Source organism: Perissodus microlepis, chromosome 17 (assembly GCF_051167445.1).
Source record: "Perissodus microlepis isolate ML-2025 ecotype Zambia chromosome 17, ASM5116744v1, whole genome shotgun sequence".
NCBI lineage: Eukaryota > Metazoa > Chordata > Actinopteri > Cichliformes > Cichlidae > Perissodus > Perissodus microlepis.
Window position 1 is genome coordinate 26,665,945 of NC_140477.1, and position 27,121 is coordinate 26,693,065.

A 27,121-nucleotide genomic window follows, 5' to 3' on the forward strand; every position below is an offset into this window, starting at 1 on the left:
GGTGATGAGTTATGGTCCTAGCCGGGATGTGGTCAACATGCCAAGATTTCTCATGCAGACTGAGAAGCATGGCAATTACAATTATAGCCAATAATTGAAGTCTAATGAAGATGGATGGGGTCAGCGGAGAATGCGGCGAGGTCACATCATTGAGCAAATTCTCAACATTTATTTCAGAGCATAGCATGCTAATAGTTGAGCGAGAGCAGGTGAATGGGACTAAATAGAGGAAGCCCATCCTGCATCTGTGCAGCAGTCAGCAAGTGCCATCAAAGCATATGTGGAGCAAAAACACAGAGTTTACACATTTTTCACAGATGGCGAGGAAAAAGAGAAGCTAATTAGGATCATTAGGCTGCAATTAATGATTCATTTTCTAGTGCAATATATGTGATTTGGACTCTTTAGTCCATCTTTATTTCCTTCCAACTCACCCATCTTGATTACCTAGTATGTCTTCGTGAAGTCTACTCCAGTGCCGTGATAAGGTACGTAGAGTAGATTAGGGCAGTATAAACGATGGCTATGGGTTTGAAAACTGAAGCCAACTTGGAAATGCTTTGGGCCTGCATTGTTTAGAATAGCCAGCAGGGGGGTGACTCCTCTGGTAATAAAAAAGAGAACCAAAGTCTGTGGGGAAATGTTCTGCTCACATAATTTATGATATCAATAAACACTTTCTTGGTGGCTTTATGGGCTGAGTTGTTAGTTTCAAGTCTTACTGAATCTAACAAAGTTCATTTTGTAATTTATGGTCCCAGTTAGAGTCAAATAGGACGATCAAACAGCACATGCTTTAAAGTGGCCCAACTTTGTGATTTCTGCACCATTTGAGTTTGCAGCGTCCCTGTGCTTCACAGGCAGATCGCTACCTCACCCATGATATCCTTTTTTGAAACACCAAGATGGCAAGAGCAAACACTCAGTACTTCACAAAATAACAGTTCTGTCTTGGTTTGATTCCCAACTGGCTCTTTGCTGAGCAGCCCCGACCCTCCGTCCCTTTAAGTTACTTTCAGTGGTTGTGGAAGATCTTTGGACTGATGATGGTTTGAAAATCCTTAACAATGGATGTCAAAGTGTTATTCAGACATAGACGTCACTAGAACTGGCAGTACTTTTTAAAACTCACTGTTGTATAACTTATAAAAAAAATTAAATTTGAATTTCCAACATGTGGCAATGGAGCCAATCAAGAAGGGTGAGTTGGAAGGAAATAAAGATGGACTAAAAAGTCCAAAAAGAATCATATATATTACACTTGAAAATGAATCATTAATTTCAGCCTAATGATCCTAATTAGCTTCTCTTTTCCCTTGCCAAAACGGGAAAAAATAACCCCACAAAAATGTATTTCTCTCTTTTGTGTTTTTAGTGAATGGCTTTAGATGGGAGCATTTTAGCCCAATTATTACAGATAAAAACTTTTCCTTCACAGAATTTTTTCCCCTCAAAGTTTAATATTGAGAACATATACATAGTCGTTTATTTTAAAATAAATGAATGGCAGCAATTAGTGTAGCAAACTCAACTGCCAACAAGATCTCTGTTCAAACCAGCTTAGTTGGGGTCGTTCTATGTGGATTATGTATTTTCTCCTGGTGCTTTTACAGTTTAAACTGACCATAAGTATAAGAATCGTCACTGTCTGTGTCCTATCAAAGTAGAACTGTGCCTCTAATCTAATGTCATTGTGACTGTCTAAATAACAAGTCAATCTAAAGATAAGCAGGTGTAGACGAGTGTCTACGGCATAACCAGGCTCGGGGAGGGGCAGCCATCTGTTGCGATTTCTTGGAGGTAAGGGGAAGGTGAAAGACAAAGACACGCTGTGGACTTAAATGCAGAGTGGTGTATAAACATCCATTCATCCTCTTCCACTTATCCTTAATGAGGCTGGAGCCTATCCAAGCTACCACAGTGCGAAAAGTAGGATACACCTTGGACAGGTCGCCAGTCTGTCAATGGCTAACATTCACACTTGTATTTTGCTGCTTTGTCAGAGTCACAGCTCTGCCAACTGCAAGCAGCCACGTTAAGTTTGTTTAACCACATGAGAGGGGCATTGCACTACCTAATCACCAAGGACTATGAACCAAGCCAAAACTCTTTTCACAACTGAGGAAAGTAGGAAAATAGACGAGAACAAGATGGATAACATGTTCATGTACTTTAGCCTGCTCATGGTGAGCAACATGAAACACAATATTCCAGAAATGTATCCATAATCTCTATTTAATCAGACATAATCTCTTTATATCTCAGAGTAATGCCTAGTAATATGAACAATGGGCAAGTCTTGAAGTCTCTCCCCTGTGAGTAAATATACAACAACCTGGTTCTCATACTTGACCCATCTGAACACACTAACAGTCAAACATAGAACCATCTGTGGATCTTTGGATGCCTTATTGGCTTCCTATGAGTGTGTGTGTTAGCCGCAGTAATCTTCAGCCATACCCTGCCCAGAAGAAGGAGTGGAGTGGGCGGGTTGGGAATAAAACAGCGTCAAGAGGATCTGGTTCAGTCTGAAACCACTGGTGGTCTCACAGAAAGTTCATTACAGACAACCGTGTACACACACTTAGAACTACCGTTTAATCTGTTTTTACTTAAATTCAAGATAAAACGACCCAAAGTTTGGATAAACAAAATGTACAGACTTGTGCACACAGTCCGAACTGAACCTGAACCCAGCTCAGTGTCTGTTTAAACCAAACGTTCCAAGCTAATGCGAACAAATATCTACTGAGCTGCCCAGAGGTTTCCTCATATCCTGCCCTAGCCCACACACACACACACACACACACAATATTCCCCACCCCAAGAAGGGGCCCCATGGCTACTGTAACGCTGTGTAAAACCATTCCTGTAACCGTTGTGAGAGCCAGTCAAATCCCTCCATTAACAATGCCTTTTGTTTCTGTGTCCAGGGTGTATTTTTAAAAATGGCGTCAAGGCTTGTTTGTCCCAAAAAAAAAAAAAAAAAAAATCTGTATTTTGGTGGCACCATAAGCCCCCAGCTTTCCCTCCCCACTAAAAACTCTGGGCGTACCTCAGCGTGACTTTGCCAAAGCTCATACGACTGCTTGGTAAAACATTCCAAAATGCAGTCTGAGTAACTCGCCAGCGCGTTTTTGTTAAATGCTGCCAGCATGTTTCTCCGACAGTGACCCACTGTGTTAAACATGCCGCAGCCTGCCAGGGGTCACTTTCCATTTGGCTTCAGTGCCCTGAGCCTTAAACTGAGAAAGACGTGGAGAGAGTGAAAGAGAGAGAAGATGCAGGCAGACAAAGCGGCCGTACAGGCATCTGCTGCCGTTTAAGCGGGAAACACCCTTCCTTTTTGACAAACACACGAACGCCTCACACTTTTCCCCTAATCAATAATTCATCAGTGACCTCATATGAATATATACAAGCTCTGAAAATTTAATAAGCCCAACTTTGTCAAGCTCTGCCAAACAGATGTCACGCATCAACAGTTTGTACACAACGTTTTCAAATCCTATTATAAACGCTGCGCCGTTAATTCAAAGAAGATACGACAATGGAGCAGTCCAGGTTGTCAGTAGCCAGACACTAACTGCTACGACTGTTTACAAAAGCTAATTCTCATGTCAAACCGAGCTTGTTCACACAGCTCCCGTCTGCTTTACTGCCTCTGTCTTCCACTGGCAGTGCTAGTTGTTTTGAGCACAGCAGGACATCAATAACAACTTGTTCACTGAGGCCCGATTTCAGTTGCTTCAGCTTTGGACTGACGTCTGTGAATGAAACCAGAGGGGACAGAGACTCTGCTCTGTGGTCTGAGAATGTCAGGACATGCGATGAGGACGTCAGAAGAAAACAGCGGACTGGAAACTGCTCATTTTAGGCTCCGTGGAGAGTGAGACAATACCAGCTTAGACTGAAGGAGCGGGAGAGAGTGAGAGGCTGACAGGGCTAAAGAATGATAAATAGCTTTCCATACACGGCGCGTACATTTTCCGAAGGCTATAAACAGACATGGCAGTGAATCGGACTTTCTTTCAAATATCTGAGTTGAATGTGTGCTACGCCCTAAAGCCGGACACAGCAGTAAATATGTCAGGTAATTACAGCATAACACATCTCAGTTTTAAGAATTATTAGGCAACATGGCAAAAAGAGCCACTTTATGTAGCAGAAAAATGGAACTGAACGCACCTGTAATGACAGTAATAACTAAATTAAAAATAAGACAAACCAAGTTAAAGCAGAAACATTACCTTCAAACTGATGATGGTAACACTGGGACCTAATGCAGGTAGTGACTTACTTCATATAACCAAGAGGTTACACATTAGATGTTTTTGTACTTATAGTGTATCTGAGCTATCTCTGCAACTACACAGCAATTCAATCATGCTGGCAAGTGATGGCAGACAATAAACATACTGATGGCCATCAGTGCTACCCCTCAGCATCCTTGTAGATACAGCAGTGGTATAAATGTGAAATTACTAGGTCACTTCCCTTGCCTCCACAAGATTTCCAGGAAACTTGACTGTGACCTCTGACCTTTGACCTTGAGGTTGAAACAGAGTTTTAGTAGATGCCCCAGTGGTGTGTCCCCTCTTTCTTTGGTTCACATGGGTGTCCAAGTTCCACTCCTACTCTTGAATTAAATATGGCCCATCTGTGCTTTCTTTCTTTCTTGTGCACCTCTGGACCTCTGGGGCGATCGTGGCTCAAGAGTTGGGAGTTTGTCTTGTAATCGGAAGGTTGCCGGTTCGAGCCCCGGCTTGGACAGTCTCGGTCGTTGTGTCCTTGGGCAAGACACTTCAACCGTTGCCTACTGGTGGTGGTCAGAGGGCCCGGTGGCGCCAGTGTCCGGCAGCCCCAGGGTGGCTGTGGCTACAATGTAGCTGCCATCACCAGTGTGTGAATGTGTGTGTGAATGGGTGGATGACTGGTTGTGTAAAGCGCTTTGGGGTCCTTAGGGACTAGAAAAGCGCTATACAAATACAGGACATTTACATTTACGTTTGTAGACTAAGGAACTTTGAGAAGCAAGTGAGAGCAGATAAAAACTATACAAATGCCAGTCCAGCCTATCTAAAAATAGCAGAAACCCCTGACGTGGTCCAGACCTGCACGGGGAGAAAACCTTGAAAGGGAAATGTATTATTTATTATAGGGTATTGTTTGTCTTTGATTGCAGACTGTAATTATCATTTACGGTCAAAATTCGTTTTTGCATTTTGTTCTTAATGAATTCTTGTGACAGCTTTACTAACAGTCTCGTGTTCTTCATGTCTCTTGATTGTGAATGCATCTTAATTGACGTCTTCTCCCCAAGAACTTCAAATCTCATTAGCTACGTCATGATTGTGTGTGTACTTGTAATAGACAGAAAATCCCATACATCTCCACAACTCCACCTTTGTTTCTAACCTACTGAGGCTAAATCAAGTCAGACCCCCCAACGGCAGCACGAACCCGCCCTGTTTTACTTCTGCTGCCAATGGGAGATACAAGGAGCAAAAACTCCAGAGCTTAAAGATGAGAGTGTGTGTTTAAGTTTGTGTGTCTGGGTTATGAATAATGTATAAGTGGCAGGTCTGATTGATGTGGGGTATAAGGTTTCCAGCCAGCCAACGGAGGGGCTGTGTGTCCGTGCCCAAACCCCAACGCACTGTGCAGCCGACTTCAAAAGGTGTGGTCTGGACTCGCTCATATACAAACACAAACTCTCTCTCATTCAGTCACTCACAGACACACACTTTTGCTTTTAAACACACACATGCACAGATGAACCATGAATATGCACGCTCTCTTTTCACACACATTTACACACTTGCACATGCAAAGACACTCTCTCTCTCTCTCTCTCTCACACACACACAGAGTCTGGACTTCCTGTCCTCTCAAACTGGAACACACAGGGTGTTGTGTGCTAGATGGCTGGTTTGGGATGGGTGGAGGGAGGCCTTGCTTTCCACACCTGTGTTTGTAGCAGTAATTAGGGGCACATGCTATTTTGGGGCGGCAAGAGTCCATGCGCTCGCGCTCACACACACACACACACACACACACACACACACACACACACACACACACACACACACACACACACACACACACACACACACACACACGCCGTGAAGAACACAGAGAGCGCTCTCAGTGGCGGAGGCATACAGTAAACGTAGGCTGCTGTTTGCTGTGCAGCGGCTCGTGTTTTCACTGGTTGGACAGTGTGAATGCCAGTGGAAAGCTCTAAATGGCCTGTAAATACAAACAGTCATATTTCCAGTTCCAGGCCATTAAAATACTCATCAAGGTCTGCCCACGCAAGCCTTTATGACATGACGGACAGCAGGCCGGGAGGATTTCAAGGATATTAGCTCAGCTAAGATGTTAATAAAAGTCTGTCGCATCTCACATAATACTGGATGAGGCTGGCATTATTTTACCTTCTATTATTTTGAAATGCAGTAGTGTAAATAGTCACAGTTGGGCATTACTCGTGGCTCCACGCTACAGAAGCCCATGTCACCCAATTTGTATTTACTAAATGATCAACTGTGTGACGTGAAAGTGAAAAGGTCTCCTGTGACTTTGCACCAGCAGAGAAGAAGTTGAGGTTTGCAGCTCTTCAAAGCTTTCTGGCTATTTTTGATAACTCCTTTGGTTTGACTATTTTGGTGAGGTCTCAGTTGTCTAAATGACTTGTGCCGGGCTCCTCAGCAGATAATCACACACCTTTCTTAGCATCTATTCTTCTCAGAACTTCTAAATCCGTGTGCTGTGTATTTTCGAATGGTCCGGGCCACGTGGCCTGCACATGGGAAACCAAGCTCCCCACCTCACAGTATGTCACACCAGCCTGAAGCTTAAAATCTCGAGGAATAAAACAAGCATGACAGGCCGTGACAGTCACCAATCTGTGAAGTCTATACTTTGAGGTTGCGCTGGTTTAGAGGGCAACGAGGCAAGCTATTGCGCTGTGAAAAACGAACGTATTTGTGAAGACGGGGAGTAAACACAGGCGGGGAGAAATGTGCTTATTCATTCTCTTTCCTCCTCGCTCCCTCGCAATCTTGTAAACACACGCGCATGGTAATTACAGCTCATTAGAGCACTCGGGGCCTTTCATGTAGCTGCTGAACATGGCCACCGTCTCTCCCCTCTGGCCCACAGACATAAACAAACACTTGAGCTGGCCATTCCCCTGGAGCCATGGAGCCTCTGCTCCACAGTGAAGCGCTAGGGATTCCCCTTTGCAGTGACGCATGTCTCTACCGCTCGCTCCGTACGCCACCCACACCATTTTATTTTTCCTCAACTGCTGCTCTTTTCTTTCTTCTTTGCTCTGTTTTTAAAAATGAGAGATAAGCAAAAAGAGGCGAGAGAGAGAGCTGAAATCACAGAAATAAAGAGGAAGGCAGAAGACAGAGCACAGCATGTCTGCCTGCTGTGGGTCTGTGATGGTATAATGAGAGGACTGCAGTGTTTAGTGGGCGGCTCTTTTTATAGTGACTGTCAAGACAAATGTGCAATCATTCAATCTGATTGAGTGCACGCGCACGCACGTACATGTGAGCGCGTCTGACAAGGAGCTGCCTAAGAAACTGAAATACAGCCGTTGAGGAAGCGGATTCCTCGACTGTATTTTAGAGGCTGGCTCTGAACACAACACTCTCACTCCAATCAACAAATCAGACCTAGGGATGAGGCCAATTAACTAGCTGTTTAAATGTGGCTGTGCTAGTTGGCACCAGAAATGCTAGTCTGTGTTATTCTTATTTCATTAATGCACACCAGCAGTTTAATTTACCAGTCAGTCTACCCCCGGAACAGCTTGAAGAGGAGGCCTGAGTGAGAGAAGTTGAGGCTTCTCTGCTCAGATTCTTGGCAAGTGATGGATGGATGTTGCTGGTTAAAAGATACTTTGATGGCACTGGCTGCTAACCTGCTAACCTGGGATGACATCCCCAGTCGTAGGGAGAAACCAACTGATGGGAGGGAAAGTTTAGAGATACGAATAACAGGAACAGGACAAGTAAAAAAGAAATCAGACAGGTGTCACCATAAAATCACATTTTTTAAAAAAGGTGCGGAGCAAAGGTTCAATGAGAGGTGAAGCCAGTTCAAGCCCAGGTCAAATAAGGTGCAAAACCAGTAACTCTAGGGCAAGTTTAGAATGAAAACAAACCACCACTATCACTGGAGGTCACAGACAGGGCCTCCCCTCAGGTCACACTGACACACACACACACTCCTACTGCTAGGCTTTCTTAATTAAAAAAAGAGATCGTTGGCACCCCCTTAGAAAGTCCCACCTTCTAAAAGCAAATACACAGCTCTCCATTGTGGCTGTTTTAATAAGGATAAAGTTCAATATGAGCAGCGTCGAGTGAAAGCCTCATTGTGGTACACAGAGAGAGGCTCTGAATGCCATGTCAGTTCTCTCCTCATCCATCAGACCAACACCTTTGCACAGCATTTCTTCACCAATTATGTGCTGGTCTGGAACCCTGTTGTACTCGGACACACGTTTCTTTATACAACGTATGTGGTCATTTACACATAGCATGCATGTGTTTGCATATGTGTAGTGCAATATTAACATAATTACAGTATATTTTTTAGTGGCACGGCCCTGGTAGTCAAATTCCCACCATGGAACATTTTATATACATGCTTGCGCATTCCTGCATGATTTTAAGTGTAAAATATCTGTGTGTGGGTCTGCGTGGCGTACGGGGACGTACACTGGTTTAATCATAGGCTCGTGTGAACGTTGATCTACTTTAGGTCTAATAAAAAACAGACAACATTGGGAGGCCATCTGGCATTGTGTGAGGAGGGAAGACAAGCTTTCAGTGCTGTGACCCAACAAATGTTTCCATTTCATTCTAGCCACCAGGCCTGTTTGAAGTGGAATGACTGGGATGCTGTCTCTGCCACGCTCGATACACTACGGCCAACTCTCAGCGGGCTTGCATCTAAATTCCCCTCCAGCTTCAGTACCTGTGTTGAAAGCTCAGACAGACATACACACCCACAGTAAAAGTTTGGTTAATTTATTTTCCTTCATACATATATACACATGTATACTGTTATACCGGATATGAGCGCTGTGATGCAAAACTCAGGCTTTAGACACTGTGTTTCACAGAGTTTCTTCTATTCTTGGCTCTGTGTGCCATTGATAAGTGGGGATATCCCTAATATGGTCATTTCAGGCTGTTAATATTCGGCGTTCGATGAGAGGAATCAGAAAAAAAATCAGCCTTGCCAGATATAAAGTTCCACATACAAAACTCTGGAGCTCCACTCTTAGCACTTTTGTTTAAACCACCCAAAAAAGGGAAAAGCTTTAGCTTTCATGGGTAGGTGTTTATCTTTGCAGTAATGTGGCAACTGAAGAGCATTTTCTAACACTGGAGAATTTGAGCTAATGGTCTCCCAGCATTGGCTTTAATATCTAAAGTAATATGTACTGATATCCTGGAAAAAAACATAAGAATATTAAACTGAAATTTAACACCGAGTACATACAAACTGTTGAACTTTGACAGTTTCCACTCTTTTAAATCCATGTGCAAAGAAACACGGCATCACACAGAAAGCTGAGAATCAAAGGGGTCAGTCAGTCACAAAAAAACACCACGGAAAGAGTGGGACACAGAGTGGGAGATAAAGAGAAGCGCCGAGACTGTGACCGAGCTCTCGCAATATTTGGCCTGGTTTCGAAAAATCCGGAGCGAGAATCTTCCCACGAGCTGCTCGACTGAGGGCGACGCGCACAGAGCGCGAGCGCGGGAGTGTGAAGGAGAGAGAGAAGAGGTCACACACATTCCAGCCCCAAAGAGTTGGCCAGACTCCTCAGACAATTAAAACAAGATGACCCTCCCACCCCCACTCCCAGCCCTCTAAACATCCCTCTACTCCATCAGGCCTGTCTGCTGGACGAGTGACAGCTTCAATTCACTCCCCACGCTACACTGATACTCCCTAAAATGTCACTACAGAGACTTATTCTTTTCTGTATGACAACATTTAAACGCACACAGACACACACAGGCCTGGGAGGGATTATTGCATTAAAGTGCCTCTCACACTTGTCCGTCCCAATCAGGGAGTGTCTCAGTTTCACAGGCCAGCTGTGGACTCCCTAACTACTGCTTCTCTCTCTCTCAAAAAGGGTTTAAAGTGAATCTAACCAAAGTTTACTGATTAGTAAACAAGAAAAAAGTCAGTTCAAAGTAATAAGTAAATAGAAACAGTCCTGAAACATGATTCCTTGTTTAAACAAGTACTTTTTTCCTGCTTCGTGAACAGCTCCTTTAAATGAAAAATTGCTAAAAATTTTATCTTTCGTGTGGAAAATATGTGACAGATATTATGTTTTCTATTAAAGACATAATTTTTCCATAAGACATTACCCTCAGCTGGGACATCAACAGACTGCATGCGACTGATTCTGATGACGGTGTTAAAGAGCGTCACACTACAGTCACATACAGTGAAATTAAACACAGACACACACACAACAAAAATAGGATAGTAACTCCCTTGCGACTAGGAAGAGTCATTGGTTGCATTTGGTGACTTACTGGAAGTCGACGCAGCTGAACGTGCAAACACCCGTCAACCTCCGAGTGACCATTTCTGACTGCGAGCCACCTGCACAGGTCACCTGGTGGGAGGCAACTCGTCTCCAGACAATCATTGTCTGACTTGGACTGACTGCCATCGTTCTCAGACAGATTGGTGAACGTTTGCAAATAACTTTCACTCAGTGTAAGCCAGTCTGCACCACGGAGTGCAACTTGCCTGCAACAGGTCTCTTTGCAATCAGGGACTCAACAAAACGGTTGCCAACTGGTTGCATTTTGGTATATTCCTCTAAAAAAAGCATATTGAGCCCTTATGCCGCTTAGCAGTTGCCGTTCTGCAGCGACTACGTTACTATTTGTGGAGTAATTTCTGAATTTTTTGTTTCAAAATGAGATTCTGGCAAGTCCGAATCTAGTAGTTCATATGACTTTCTGTTTGATCTGAGTATCTGTGTATTAAGCTGGCAATAGATTTGCAAATTCTGCACATTTCTCACAGACAATCGTCGTATACTCACAAACAGGAAGCATGCAAATGCTAACTTGACCCCAGAAATGTGACCTCAACAGACTGCATGCCTCTGATTGGCCAGGGAGTGATGTCACTGGAATAGTCACGAGCACAATGCCTTCACTTAAAACAAACCCTCCATTTTTTAAAACACGGCAACAAGGGAAATAGTTACACACAAACCAACACCATGGTCCACCGACGAGGTGCAGACATCCTCCGTTGTTTTGTTTGTGTCACATACAAACGACGTCATGGATTAAAATGACTCCACCCACACTGAGCTCGTAGTTAGTTGTAATGGGAAACCACCAAATTTGAGCAGAGTCAGCCAAGCTGAGTAGCTGCTAGTAGAAAAGAGTCATTAGGCTTCAGCCTTCTCTCACACACTCTTTCTCGTCATCACCAGCTGACTCCCTCCCTCCTGTGCTGATCTGTTAAATCCCCAGCGGGGTGCCCTGCATGACCACCGGCAACCCCCCTCTAGAGACGTCAGTCCATCCGTTATTTCCTGTCCTGCTCTCTGCTTTCAAGGTGGGAGGTATATTTCTCTTTTGCATGTGTTTAGGTGCCACCTCACCCACAAATTTGTCTTCAACCAAACCTGCTGAAATCTTGCGCTGACCCTAAGAACAAACAGGTGAGGACACACTGAAAGAAGCACACTCTGTGGCCTTTGTTTTCCATTTTTAATTAAGAGAAGTGCTGATCTACTTAAATTTCTTGGTATATTAAGTTGTGTAGCATGTTCGCATCAATAATCAGTGGTTGCATCAAAATCCATCTACTGAAAACTGAAAAGCTGACTGCAATTTTTAAGTGCAGACTATGGAAAACATAAATACTGAACACTGTCGTTGAATGTTTAGCCAAACTATGCCGTTTATCGCTTCTTTTCTTTCTTCACATGATAATTTGTGCTAATTTCTACTGGTATGCACTTGGGTTCTCATACAATGGCGTTGTGTTAAGACAGCAATAAACACGGATCCATATCAGCAGTTTGGCTTACTTTGCAATCGCAGAAAAATCTACTTAGATTTTTCAAAGTAAAGCATCAAATATGTCAGTCACTTGGTGTATGTGTGTCTCTGCTTTCTGCAGGACTCCAGGGTGCAAACTATCCTGCAGGCTCCGTATGAAAGCTGAGGATTCTGGTTACACAAGGCCGCAAAGAGGAAGGAGAGAAAAACAGAGCGGGAAAGGAAGGAGGAGAGCATCTGCTTTCATCCTCAGCCCAGCAGGGGTGAGCTTAGGCCTGTCAGTCTGAGAGAGATGGCCAGCTGCTGCGGCCTGCGCACACAGACATGAGACTTTTCTGAAGTACCGCTAGAGCTCAGCAGTAACAGTACAGCCATTTCTCTTTTCTTCTTATTACAAAGACTTATTCCTAAGGTCCAGGCTACAAAAACACAAGTGCATGTTCCATGCTTGTAAGCAAAGATTCTTTCTTGTCCAAAAAGTTTCCTGAAACATTTCTTCTCTATTTTAAAAATGACCTACAGCAAGACAGTCTTCATACCAGAGTCTTCCCGCCATCCAGCTGGACAGGCAGTGGTTTCTTCTAAAAAGGCAAACTCAAGCAACAACTGGCTGTTTTTGAATCCTCCAGTCAGGGAAAAAAAGTGTTGGCAGTCCTACTGTAAATGTATCATAGAGTTTGATGTAAAAATGATTTGCTCTAACAATCAATACTGCAAAAAACCCCTCAGTAAATCTAACATTACAACTTCCAAAAGCTATTCTTACAAAGATGGTGATGGTAGATGGTTTTGGTACTGTATTCCTGTAGACTCTACATTTCCAGACTTTTATTGAGTGAAACGGCCTTGAAACAGGAAAATAAAGTCGTTACTTGTGTCAGAGTTAATTATTTTCATTGCCTACTCCCACAGCAGGGGATAATGAGTGCTTTTCGCCTTATTTTTAAGAGATGGTAAGCCCAAAAAGATCAGAAACGCTGACTAATAAGCAAGAAAAACAAAGCTAATTTAGTTCGAGAGACAAGATCTGAGGAGTTTAACGATATTTAAGGACCCAAACACAGAGCAACTGCACATCAAAAAATATAGCACATCTAACCACACACTCCAGCAGCTGTCCTGGAGCTTTTCATCCTATCAGTCTTTACTAGATCAAGTTTGCACCGTCTTGTAATTGTTCATAATTCCATTTACTTTTCCAGCTCAAGTGTTTCCAATCTATGTTGGTCCAAAAGTTACAGTTAAAACTGATGTGACTGAAGAGATTTCACTATGCAAGTCTATGTGCTGCTTTATTTTCCAGATACATTTCCTTTTCAGCAAATCCATTTTCTCAGATCAGTCAGTCGGTTCATCTTGTTTCTGCATGTCAGAAGATGGAGTTTGTGGGTTTTGATGAAAACGACACTTTAACAACATTTGAGTTGATTAGAGTCAAATTTGAGTTGATTAGAGTCAAATTTGAGTTGATTAGAGTCAATTTTTCTGTTCTATGGTTCATTGAGGAAAAATGATGTCATCCCATCACCCTCTCCTTACTGTCTGAACAGGAGAGTATGGCCTCTTTAGCTGTTAAACATGGAAGGCAGCAGGTTTGCCTTTTGAAGTTAAAAAGGCTGGTACGTTTCCTTTATATATAAAACGTGATTTTAAGGTTTGGCCTCATTTACCTAACATTTTCATAGCTTTGCTTCTTTTTATTTTAATGACACAAAGCACTTTACTTCCAGGTACATGTAATATAACTTCTAAAAGTGCAGTCATTATTTATTACTCTTTACCTGCATAAATCTAACAGTCAAACTGATTACCTGCTTTATATTCACTTCCAAGGTCTGACTTTTTTACAACGAGCAGAACAGGCCAAAAAGAAGTGAACACTACAGGAGAACGGGCAAGAAAAGGAAGTCATTCTCTGAAAACGCTGAAAATCTCCCTAAAAACAAAGACACTTACTGGGGTTTCGTGGCAGTGTTCCCAGCTGAAATACATATCACATGTAGAAACACATACAACCTTCACGCACTGAAAGCGACCCTAACAAGGTCTCCTCACTTCTATCATTGATCTGTTATCTGTTCTACTATTGTTAGAGCATCAGGGGGAGTAGATTTTACCCAATCTTTCCTCAATTAATCATCCCGCTGAATTATCTGTGCTGTGAACATATTCAACATTTCGCCTTTCTAAGACTCCCACTGCCCCTCGCTCTCTCTGTCCCTCTGGTGCGATGCCACAGTAAACATGTTCAGTGATTTAGGATCTGGACAGATGGGGCAAGAGTGCCTCCCTGGACATCTATCTCAAGAATCTCACCCAATTCATTATTTCTATCAAAGCTCAACTCCTACACCGTTTCACTCAGTGATTATGCAGAGCCAGCTCTCGTCTTCCTACCTGAGTATGGCCAAGTAAGTTTAGGTATGATGAGGTATGATTTGCAACTTAATGTAATTATATTGGCAAACGTGAAATTTGTGTCGCAGTAAAATTTCAAAACATACATGTTAAAACTGCACGTCATCAGTAAGAAAACAAAGATATTATGACCCAATAGTTTTTATTCTGAACTGCTTTTTTTTTTGCAGCTTTCTTTTTCTCAGATTAGGGTGCAAGCACTGAAAGGTGTAAACGTGCTCTTTATCTTATTGTTCACACTAATAAACTGCTTTTGGGGCTTTAAACCAGCTTAAAATGTTGTGAAACCATGAACACGTCAAAAGCTATTTTCCACATGGATAGTGGAAAATGGCTCCATACGACCCCTACATATATCATACATGTATGATATCTGGTACACACAAAAATCTCCTTGGAACTCTTAAGTTTCTCTCAGTCTAAGAGGAATTTCAACATTTTGAATTTTTGATGTCATTTTGGCTTTTTCTACATTTTTAAAGGACTCAGTCCTCTAAAGAACTATGTACACCGCAAGATCCAGTGGTTTGTAGAACCACTTTACGCACCAAAAACCTGAAGTAATTGTTTTCTCTATGACTTTATCAGTGGCTCAGTCTTGTAGAAGACTTTTGCCCCCACTCTTCTTTACAACTTCATTGAGATTGCATGAGCAAATGCCTGTTAAAGGTCTATTAGTGTTCAAAGACTGAGGTCTAGACTTCTAGATTTTTTTGCAACTCTTTGATCCTATTTCAACCATTCATGGTTCTTATTATGCTTAGGATCATTGTCCTGTTAAATAACCTAATTTTGACCTAGCTTTAGCTATTGGACTAATAAACTCACGTTTGACTAGCATACTGTGGGATACACACGAGCAAAACAAACCAAAATCACAAGCCTTCTACCACCGTGCTGGTATGCTGTGTTGGTTTTCACCAAACATGGCAGCATGTATTACGACCAAACGTCTCCGTTTTGATCTTGTCTAACATTGTTTCAAAAGTCTTGTGGTTTGTTCAGACGCATCTTTGAAAACCTAAACCATGTGGTTATGTTCTTTTAAGGAGAAGAAGCTTTCTCCTGGCGACTTTTCCAAACATGCCATATAGGTTCAGTCTTTTTCCAATTTTTCTGTCATGAACTTTAACATTGAACGTGTTAAATGAAGTCTGTAGTGTGAGACATGTGGCTCTTGGGTTTTTGCAGTTTCTCTAAGCACTGCAACATCTGATCTTGGGATGAATTTGCTGAGACCTCTTAATTCCTGTGGAGGCAGTAAGGGTGTTTTACAGGCCTGCATATAGTACAGTCCTGTGGAAACTTTCTTTTTCACATGGCCACATTTGTCAAAACTCATCAACAGTCATAATAACATAAACTGGTAAATAGCACGGGGAGTATTTTGTTTGCGATCAAAATAATCTGAAATGCACAGTTTAAGCAAGATGAACAGAAAGATGAACATCGCTGTTTACTGGATGTTCTCTCATGCCCCATAGTAGGCAGAGCAAGTGATAAGCAACTTCTTTGTGCAGCGTGGTTCAGCGACAGCACAGGACCAAGTGCGTGCACAGCGCTGTTGTTCTTTTTTTTCATACAAAATTGCTAGACCTGTTGCTAGAGGATTTCTTTTAGGCGAACTGAACTATACAGGTTGGTGTTATTTCAGGTAACTTTAGGGTGCATATATAAAACTACAACTCCGACAAGATGAGTATTTAAACTGCAATGGAATAAAAACATTTACCCTCAAGAGCCTCCCTAGATAGAAAGTCTGGAGTTAGGCCCATTATCCCCCCCCCAAAAAAAAAAAAAAGATTTTAAAGGCTCTTTGGGGGCAACCTGGGGCTCACATATCCTCACCAGTCCTTTATAAGGGATAAAGAGCTGTATTTGTTTCAGTCATCATGCTGTGTGAATGTACTTGTAGGTGAAATAAGCCCCATGGGTTAGTGTGTGTATGTATGCATTCATGCATGGAGAGGTGGCTGGAGGATTGGTGAGGTTTCACTGCTTTTCCCCAGAGGGGGGCAAACTCCTGTTTACTGAGCTACTACTAAAGCTGCGGTTCACATTTCACCTGCAATGAACACAAGAGAGCGTGCACATACACAATCACATGTACATCAGTGTGTGCACAGCCGCTGTGTGGGACAGTAGCTTCAGTCAAAGTCTCTTTCTCACTTTATTGCTCTGCACTTGTATAGGCATGAGTAGGTGGGTGTTCTCAACAAGTAGGCGTAGAGGTTTCAGGAAGCTGCTGTTGTAGTCAGAAGGTCTTGGTGGTGAAATCTAATGCTCCTTCTCCTCTCCCTTATTAGCTCCCATTGTGGGTCTTTATTACTCTAGCTATGTTGTGAGTGTTGTGTGTGTTCTGAGCAGGCAAAGACATTTATCAGCTCTCTGAATAACCGCTGTGCTCTGCGGGTGTTCATTTATGCACGGCTCTCTGGGTTTTTAAAGTTTCACTGAACATTGCACAGTCTGACGTTGGGTTGAATTTGCTGGCACATCCGCTCGCAGGAATGCTCCAAACCAGCAAACCGTCAAAACATCTGCTTTTACAGAAGTGTTCGAACTTGCTGATCATCAGTTATTCAAGTTCATTAGATTAGAAGCATCCGATTGCTGCTTATCCTCTTAATTCCTGTGGAAATAGTAAAGGAGTACTTGGTACTTTCACGGGACTGCATGTAGACATGTGAAAACATTCTTTGCCAAATCATCAACACCACCAGAAATAAACCTCTTGTCCTGTCACTGTATGCCGTTCTGATGCATAAGATAACATTTAGACTTTTGGGTATGTGTGCTGAAATGAATTACTGAATCCTACATGTACTTAAACATCAATTCTTTATGCTCTTAAAAAGTGAAGTGTTGTGGATACAGAAAAATGTCGTGTGCACCGTTTCATATTTCCACATGATTGATGGCAAATCACAGCTGAGAGACTTCACTCGCAGACTGCTGGGCTACTTGTGGTTCTTAGGATATTTAAAATTAGAATGGGAGACAGAGCCTTTGTGCCCCTCTTCCACTGAACAATGTCTCTACATTAAGATTAGGCCTAAATCTTTTCTTTTTGATAAAGCTTAAGGTCAGGTTTCCCTAATAGGCCTAGGCTGCCGTGGGCTTTGATAGTGTTTCTTCACTCTTCACTTTGTGTTTAATCATTAGTTATCATTCATCTCTGGGTCTCTTCCACAGCATGTCTTTCTTTCATCTTCCTCCCTTCACCTCCAACAAGTTGCAGTAGATGGCCGCCCCTCCCTGAGCCTGATTCTGTTGGAGGTTTCTTCCTCTTAAAAGAGAGTTTTTCCTTCCCACTGTTGCCAAGTGCTTGCTCATAGGGGATCATCTGATTGTTGGGGTGTTCTTTGTTTTTTCTGCATTATTGTAGGGTCTTTCAGTCAGTATAAAGTGCCTTAAGGTGACGGTTTTATGTGATTTGGTGCTATTTAAATTAAATTGAATTGAATCATTTATCATGGTTATGCTGTATTAGTCAGAAGTTTGAAGAAGAGTGGCTGCTGAATATGTCACTGTTATATCTGCTGTTTCTTTATCCAGCACCCATGCATTTAAATGCAAAGTTGTTTTTTTTCCCCACTTTCTTCCATGCTCAGAGCCAGACATCCACGTTTAAATCAAGCCTACGGTCTTGACAAAACAGATGATGACGAGGTACTGAGTCACTCCGGATAACTAAAAGTTCAAAATGTTGATGTAAATGTCTGTCTTACTGTACGAACACTCCTAGCCTGCCCTCACTGTCACCTTCCAGGCCAAAAACATGTGATGGATGGCCTGCTGCTCTCATCAATCATCTTTGATTGGCCCTGATCTGCTTTGTGATTGGTTAATTAGCCTCATCTGTAACCATTATTGCACAGAGAGGCAGCTGCAGCAGAAAAAAAAACGGATAAGAAAAATAAACGAGGTGAAAAATGACACCCTCGAGGCTGTCCTGCCACCCTGCTGCCTTCACACAATGCCAGGAATCAGAGAGCTACTGCCATACAGGTGCAACCACACACATTTAGGACAGCGATGAAATGCCTTCCAACAACGGGAGTTTCACAAGTAATTATATTTTGAAAATAAATACTCAAAGAAGACAAGAGCGGGAAAGCGGGGTGTGCCATCGGGTCAACCACATCTCATCTGGCAACAGTTTGTAGGCCGAGACATACAGCAGGGAGAAGAGGAAAGCCAGCTCAAGGCAGGAGAAAAATAGGAGCTGCTTATTAGATGTCAGAGGGAAATATCTAGTAACTGGGTGGTAGCTGCTCACCAAGAGGGAGCAAGAGTTTGGTGGAGCTGTGACAGTACAAAGATGAAATAATAAAAGGTTAAGAGGTAGGAAGGACATAAAGAATAAAACACAAGAGGGAGAGGAAACGGACAAAAAGACAGCGAGAAACTAAAGCAGGATGAAGCCCGAGGGGGAGAAAAGGCCAAAACCACTAGGCTGACTCCTGCTCCCACTCCCTCCCCATCAGCCTGCTTCTCCACACAGGAAATGGCTCTCTGCAGCCAGAAGGGGAGGGTGAGAGAGGGGGTGAGGAGGTGGTAGGGGCTCCAAACAGCTGTACCCACCATGAGCCTACTCAGGATGTCGGCATAGGGTGAGAGGAGAGGGGGAGAGTAGGGAGGAGGGCAGTCCTGGCGAAAGGTGGCTGACTATTACATCTTTATCTTCTCAGATAGCGCAGTGACTGATTGCTGTGGGTTTGCTTTTCACTCGGGCAGGCTCAGAGTCAGAAATTTGTTCTGCATCGCCAAATCGCAGAGAACCGCAATCAAAACCAAAAGAGAGAGAAAGAAAAAGAGAAAAAAAAGGCCAGCCAAATGTTTCAAACACAGTCACAAAAGTGAGAAAGTCCAAAGCTTAACCTGAGATCAAGAGGATTAAAATTATTTTATCTGTCGATTTTATGCTGAAGCTTCTTAATACTATAATGATAATAAAGGCCTCCAGTGAGGGTAGCTGGGAAGTTCTAGGCCTGTCTGTCTGCCTGCCTGGGATGGACACCCGATACAAGGCTGAGACGATGCCCAGCCAGCTGCACGCCTTCAGACGTCGTTAGAGCAGACACACAGCACACCCCTCCTGCCACCCGCAATCCATCCACAGCCAATTACAAGCAATTTCCCTGTCCTGGGTGGGGTGAAGAGAGGGAAAGAGAGTCCAGGAGGAAAAGCAGTTGTCAGCCTAAAGCAGACACACATGGTTCTGTTTACAGGTTGCCAGTTGTTTGGCTTTGCCATGGTAACATAGTGCTGATGCTGACTGGATGGATATTTCAAAGTAAAATCGAGGGAGGCAGACGGAGGGGGGGCGGTGTGGTGACAGTCGCAGCCTTTGATGGTCTTCTGGGTGGGGTGAACTTTCAGAAGAAGGGATGGTTCACTTATGCATAATGCACAAACGTCCCACAAACACGCGTCTGTTTCACCTCTTCTTTCAAATCTCATCCCCCTCACCCCTTCCCTTCTTCGCCTCCACCTCAGTTCCCCTCAGCACCTCCAGCTTCTGTTTGGCTTCCCGAAATCCGCCTTTCCGAAACAGGAGAAGCAGAGCGAGGAGGTGCCTGATTCACCAGACCTGGAATGTCGGCAGTTCCCACAGGAAACCTGGAGCGTCTCATGCCAGGGTGCCCTGGACAGGCAAGCACACGCACACATAAACACGGCTGCACGTATTGGCATTAAGCACAGAAATGGTCAGTCAGACTAACATAACAAGATCAAGAAATGCGCTCAGTGAGACCCAACAACCAGCATTTTTCTAGCGCAAGAATAAAAGCTAGCCTTGTTTCATATATTATATTATATTATATTATATTATATTATATTATATTATATTATATATTTATTAACTGAGATCATGTAATAATATAGTATTATTATCTGGTACTGTACAAATCAGAGTATTAATGGGATCAGTCACACGTGAAAACTTTACACGTCAGCTGCAATCAAGGAATAAAAAACCTGCTCTGCACTCTCGAAATTCACTCTAAATTGCCACAGAGTGGAAAACAGACTCATTTTAATGTCTAGGATCTTCAAACTCCAATAGCTAACACTGCTAATTCATCAAAAGTCTCAAGCCAGTCAGTCGTTGGCTGTATCCCAATTCAGGGTCTGCAGCCTTAAAGTACGCAGCCTCAACGATCCTCAAGGGCCGCGTACTCAAAGACCGCTAAGGCCGGAAGTGCGAGGCTTGTGAAATGGGACGGTCTAGCCTCCGTTGCGCTGCCCAGGTTGCCTAGCAACCATGATACTAACAGCTGGAAACGTGTCATACAGCATTGTTTGACAGAAATGAAGGAGAAAATCTTTTGTTCATTTGTTTGTTTCTTTCTACATGAGCTTTGATCATTCTCTGTAAGATTAAGCTCAGCTATTGAACGGCGTATATTTTAAAGTAAAGGCTTTAAAACCAAGTTAGTACAAACGTCACTAATGTCACATAACTTTGCCGACATGTGGCCAACAGTAATGTTTTAATGTTCTTCGTTATTAAACATTTGCACATAAATAAGTGACATAATATTCAGTACTTACTTAAAGTTTACTCTTCGGCCGCCCCTCATCCGCCGTTTTTTTTCGGCAAAATTATCCACATCCACCGCCGCGCTATGCATTCTGGGATATGTTGGGCCACGAAGTCTACACTGCCACAGCCTTAAAATTCAGGGAAATGAAGGACGCATTTCAGGGCCGCATTTCGAGCAGCCTTTGAATTGGGACAGCCTTCGGCGCGCCGCTGTGACGTAATCGGCCTTGAAATGCGACCTTTAAGGCTGCAGACCCTGAATTGGGATACAGCCACAGATACTGTTTTCTCACATGAGAGCTGGAACACGCATGCTGGATCAGGTGACTCTGAACCCTCTTAGTAATGCTGCAATGGTCCGAGGCTTGCTGGGGACTTCCCATGATGCACTGAGTGTTTCTTCTTCAGGCACCTCTTGTTTGTTTTTTTATACACCACTTTTAATTTAAAAAAATTAGTTATTATTAATCTGTGACGGAGCTGCCCCTCCTCCAGTCTGGTTCTTCTTGTTAAAAGGGAGTTTTTCCTTCCCACTGTCTCCAAGTGCTCACTCAAAGGGGTCGTTTGATAGTTGGGTTTTTCTCAATTATTGTAGGGTCTTCACCTTAGAATATAAAGTGCCTTGAGGTGATTGTTGTTGTGATTTGGCACTGTATAAATAAAACTGAATTAAAATTTAAGTGCATTATATTTAAGTACACCATCCTTTATTTCATCCACTGTGAACCATGTGCATGACATCAGAATACAATCACAGTCTCTTTTTGAAAAACTAACAAGATATGCTTACATTTTATCATTCGCAAACCAAGTCAGACTTCCTCTGACAGGAGCCAAAAATGACAGTATGCTTACGTTGGACATGACTGATGAGCAGTCTTCCCGTAACCACGCAGTGACTGATGCTTCGCTGACGCCACCGAGGGCTCCCTGCCCCGTCTTAACAGCACGAACCACAGCCGCAGCACTCTGCTCTGATGCCTTGACCCCCTCACTGCGCTCTCCTGTTAAACTGAGGTTCCCCACTGTAACCTCCTCACCTCCACACCCATCTCAAAGAGCACCCCCCACTACCACCACCACCATCACCTCTTAATAATAACACAGCCTGCTGCAAGAGGTCTGCTGTCAGACATGGCAACCCGTCGAGTCTTTCATCTGAACATACACACACACACACGTTCTTCAACCTTAACCTATCACACACTTTCACACATGCAGGAATGTGTGCTTCCTCACACACACACACACACACACACACACACACACACACACACACACACACACACACACACACACACACACACACACGTACTGGAGAGAAACAAAAAACCCCACATACACACAATTTCAGAGCTCCGTCTCCTTCTCAACGTGGCGACCCCACTGTTCGTTTCACCTCCCCACCCCTCCTTCTCTGCTTGCTGCTGGCACCGTTACATTAACACAAACACAGTATTTCTGTCATCGTCCCCAGGACGCAGCGTTCCCTTAATATCTCTCTTTCTTTTGCAGGCGTTCAGGGAATGGCAAACCAGGGCCTGAAGGGATCTGGGACATGGGTGAGTTGTGGGAAACCAGAGTGCATTCTGTGGCCTCACAGCATGCGGCACTCTCCCTCTCCTCCCGCTGCCCTTCTCTTTCTCTATCTCTGTTTCTCTTTTGGCAGACAATCACAGGAGGCTTCATGCAGATCGCATATTGGGGCCTCGAATGAGCTGGGAAAACATGCCCTGTTAATACTATGTGCACATCTGAACCCGGTTCAACTCAGAGGCAGAGATAGTATGCGTGTGATGGTGCGTGTATGTTTGTGTGTGTGTGTGTGTGTGTGTGTGTGTGTGTATATATTCCTCTAAGCTTGTGTGTGGTAATGGCGGTGTTTGTTTTACCTCCACGTAGTCGTTGGCATGGCCCCAGTCCCTTTTGGAGTCCAGGTTGCCCAGGCTGAAGAATTCCAGTTGGCCAAGGTGAATCTTTGCCACAGAACGGCTGATCTTACGCGTCACAAAGTTTGCACCTAAAACACACACGTTAATAATGCTTTGTTAGCATCTTTTGAATTCAATTATGCTCCGCGAAGGATATAAATGTAACAGAGGTTCAGTTTGGCCCAGTGCACACAAAATACAAATAGAAAAGAAAGAAATACAAATAGAAAAAATATGGAGCCGATAAGTGAAGTCAGGGCCTCCTAAATGAAAATAGAATTTAGAGATCCTAGACAAACTTCTTCAAAACAGTCGACCCCACACACACAAAAGCACACGCGGCAACAGCCTTCCAAACCTCCGCTTTTCTTCCAAACCCCTTATAGCCAAAACAAGAAAAAAAAAAGAGAAAGTTAAAAAGTAACCCAGAATCAAATCAGGTCTTTACCAACTCACATGACAGCCATTAGAGCCTCCATTGATTTTCCTCGCGAATTCACTTTTGGTGACAAATCTGGGCTGGAATCCAAGACAAATCGCACACACGCACACACAACAGGGAAGTTCCACAGAAATTGACAACCAAACAGGACCACCCTGGCTCTTCTGGTTGCAGTGTCCAGTAAAGGAACACCACACTGACAGCTGATTCATATGCCAGATCACCTGGCGATGCTCCTCATCTGAGCTGACACACATGGCGATATGATCTGTGGCAAAACAAATGAGCTTCTAATGACTGTTTCTGTGCGGCTCGAACGGTTAGAAGCACTTTTGGGTGTTCTGGCGGGACACCGTGGGCCGGTGTCATGTTCTCTGCTCACGCTGTGGGGAAAAAGATGCTGCAGGGAGCCAGCCCTCCAACCCAAATACAGTATTATATCAATAGAAATCAACACTAAATATTAGGGTGTCATGTCTAATAATACCACCATCTTTGTTGAAGCAGCACATTAGCCCTTAAGGAGTTTCACTCTGGCTAGTCTTTCCTATCTAATGTTTAAAATGGAAGTTATGTAGAATCTGTGAAAACAATTTCAAAGAAAAGCTTCAAACTTGCATCAAAGTGTTGGTTATTTTTAGCTCATTCAACATTTCTGCTGTACATAAATCTCCCACAACCCTGGTGGACCCCTCGGAGCCCTCTTAAAAGCCCCTCCATGCTGTTTTTGAACTCATCATGCTTAAGATGAATGTTGCCTTTTAGGTCAGCGCCCGTCCCTGGCTGTAATAGCACAGCTCTGTCTCGACACTGTATCACTGTTCCCCTGACATGGAGCAGAGCCTCCATTTAGACACAGGAAAATCCCATGAACCCAATCATGCAAACGCACAAAATTTGTAGTAATTATTTCATAGGAAAGCGACAGCCCTGGGCGGCCTGAGCAGAAACAGACCAGGGAAGGTTAGACACGCTTATTTAAGAAAATACAGCATACTTGTGTGCTGGTAGCAGGTCACATGGCCCCCTGTGTCAGTGCTGCTTAGCCGCCATGTTGAGCTGGAGTTTAATAAAGTGCAAATGAGGATTTGTACATTCACTCGGCTTCCCCTGGATCACACTACAAAACGGAGATCAACGCTAAAAGCCACCTATTGTTCTCAAGTCTATGAATCAAAATTATTGACACACAGATTTTGAAATGGCGTGTGTTGATTTTGAAATAGCACGTGTCCACAGAGCATGCATAAACTGTCAGTGGAAACCCCCTTCGATGTCAGGCCTGTCCCGTCTTTGCATGATCATCTCTCCTGGCCTCAGGAGCTATTCTCAAAGCTGGCAGGTCATCTGTTCTGGCAGATACCGCCACTCCCGCTAACTCTGTAATCATATTAAACAACAATTATTCATCTACCACTGACATATTCATGATTGTCAGCTTTGCTCTCATCTGTATTAGCCAGACAGGTTTTTATCCCATCACTGCCACGTGGATGTATTAACCACAAAGCCTATACACAATGTTGCTGTATGAGTTGCACTGTATGTTTTACACAACCCATACTTGTGGGCTTAGTTCGATTTTAGAGATAGGTGCTGCTGCTTTGATTTGGAACAGTTTCTCTCCCCTTATGTAAAAAAAATGCTTTGGAAAACTGTTTAATTTTTGTACTATTTTAGCTTTACTCAATGATAAAGCAACAGGGCTCTGACCCGTCGTCTAGCCATCACGATTTGGCCCTTGTAAAACTCACTCTAATCCTTATGCTCACCCCTTTTGCCTCCACGTTCACTTATTCCTTCATGGCAACTAACAGATCAAATGCCTTGATTAAAGACAAGAAGGTTAATACAGAGGACAAATGATCACAAGCTATCGATAAAACTACAAAGAACAACAAGTGTATATGGTGGACAAGTGAAGTCCACCATATAAAAAAACACTGGTTCAGCTTTTGCTTTCAGCTGGACTAGACACGTCATCAGCCTTTAGCTCCAGTCATCTGTCAGAAGCTGCTAATGCTAACATGGTGCCACAAGCTAAAAGGGGCCCTTCAAAACCAAACATCGCTTCTAAGAGAAACTTGGCCTACTTCAAACGAGCTCTGGATCTGAACCAGAGGCAACAAGACTGTTGGATTAAAGGAAACTATCTAATAAGGCGATGAAGACACGTAAAGAGTGGCAACACGCCTGCAAAAACAAAAACAAAAATAAATAAATAACAATGCAGGTATCATGGTTGGTCAAGGTGCTGAAAGATGATATGATAGATTTTCACAGATATGGACAGGACACAGCTTTCAAAAGACTGCAAGATATTTTCTACATCAAGAATTTTCATTAGCTGAAACCCTTTATATAGTGTATGTTAGGACCTGGCAATGTGCAAGGGAATGTACTGTAACAAGAGCCCAGACTGGTAACTGCAGTAAACTGGAAGGCAGGGAGTTGATTTGATCCAACATCCAAGGGAAACTCAAGTTTGCAGGTTAAACACAGGTTGTCAAAACTCTGCAGAGCCAAGCTGGCTCTTAAAAAGGTGGCAGAGATATACAGTATAGCACAGTACCCCAATCAGTAATAAAGTCTATTATTTCCCCCTGAGCACACCTGTAGTCTCCTTGTAAAGCTCACACCTCTGTTTGGAGTGGCTCTGCTCCCTGCCTTCTCTAATTGGTCCAGTGTGGAGCAGAGCATGGACCTAATGGACCGGCCTGCCTGGCCATGGACAAAGCTTGCTCTGTTACTGGCCCGGGTGTTAATGTGTTTCCTTTACTGGCAGCAGCACTGCAGGGCAGCCAGGAGGAGGGGTAGAGGCAAGCAAGGGGGGAACTGGGGGGGCTAACAGGAGGCTCTGAGCCCAAAGGGGGCAGTGGTGGCCGTTTAACCTTAGACCGGCGGAAAGTCTAATAAAACCACGGGCCGTGAAAACTGAGCAGACAGCAAAACCCGAGCCAGAAACTGACACTCGCGCTCTCTCTCAGCCTCAGTCTTACTTAAGCACTTTTCTTTTTTTCCACCATTCTTTTTCATTTTTTGGCCAGAGAAGCAACAGGAAAAACGTAACACACAGGCTTCGCTGGCACAGCTGGGACCAAGTACGGGGAGGAAAAGGAGGAGGAGGCTGAGGAGAAATGTATGGAGATGTCTCCAATGCAGAGCCAGGCCACGTGGGCCCAGACAGGATAGGGCAGGAGCTGTCAGCTGGGGGCTTGGTTCTGGGGAACTCGGGGAGTGGACTGCGGGTTTGAGGAAATTTTAGCTCGACCTAGGTTACTCAACGGATTCTGTCGTTAGAATTGTGCTGCTAAAGAAAGGTGAATTGTGAAGTCTCACAGTGTGTGACAGTCCAGACCTTACACACCCAGACCTCAAAATGTCTGAGTCACACTCATTTATATTACTGTCTGAGAGTGTATTTATGTGCATTTACTGTTCGGAAATCAACCACAGTGTAATTTATTCAAATCTCTCCTCTGTAACATTTATTCTGAAGACACATTGTGTGGTTGTGGGAAGGCAAAAAATGGCACATTAGCTCTGGAAAAACTGAAAAGCTGAGTAAACTCAAGTCCTGAATTAGGCCAAACATTTATCAAGATGATCTTTAATGTTATATTTGCACAGGTAAAAAACACCCATTTCCTTCCTTCATTCCAAGTTTCCTCTTCCACCTTCAGACCTGGTG

General features: G+C 43.5%; 1 protein-coding gene across 1 annotated transcript in view; it reads right to left on the minus strand.

The window, feature by feature from the left end:
• The window catches only part of gmds (GDP-mannose 4,6-dehydratase), a 179,656-nt gene that overhangs the window by 82,203 nt on the left and 70,332 nt on the right, over positions 1-27,121 (minus strand). The window contains exon 7 of the mRNA XM_084910240.1: positions 22,950-23,077. Coding sequence (XP_084766366.1) covers positions 22,950-23,077 — 128 coding nt within the window. The remainder of the gene's footprint in view (positions 1-22,949; positions 23,078-27,121) is intronic.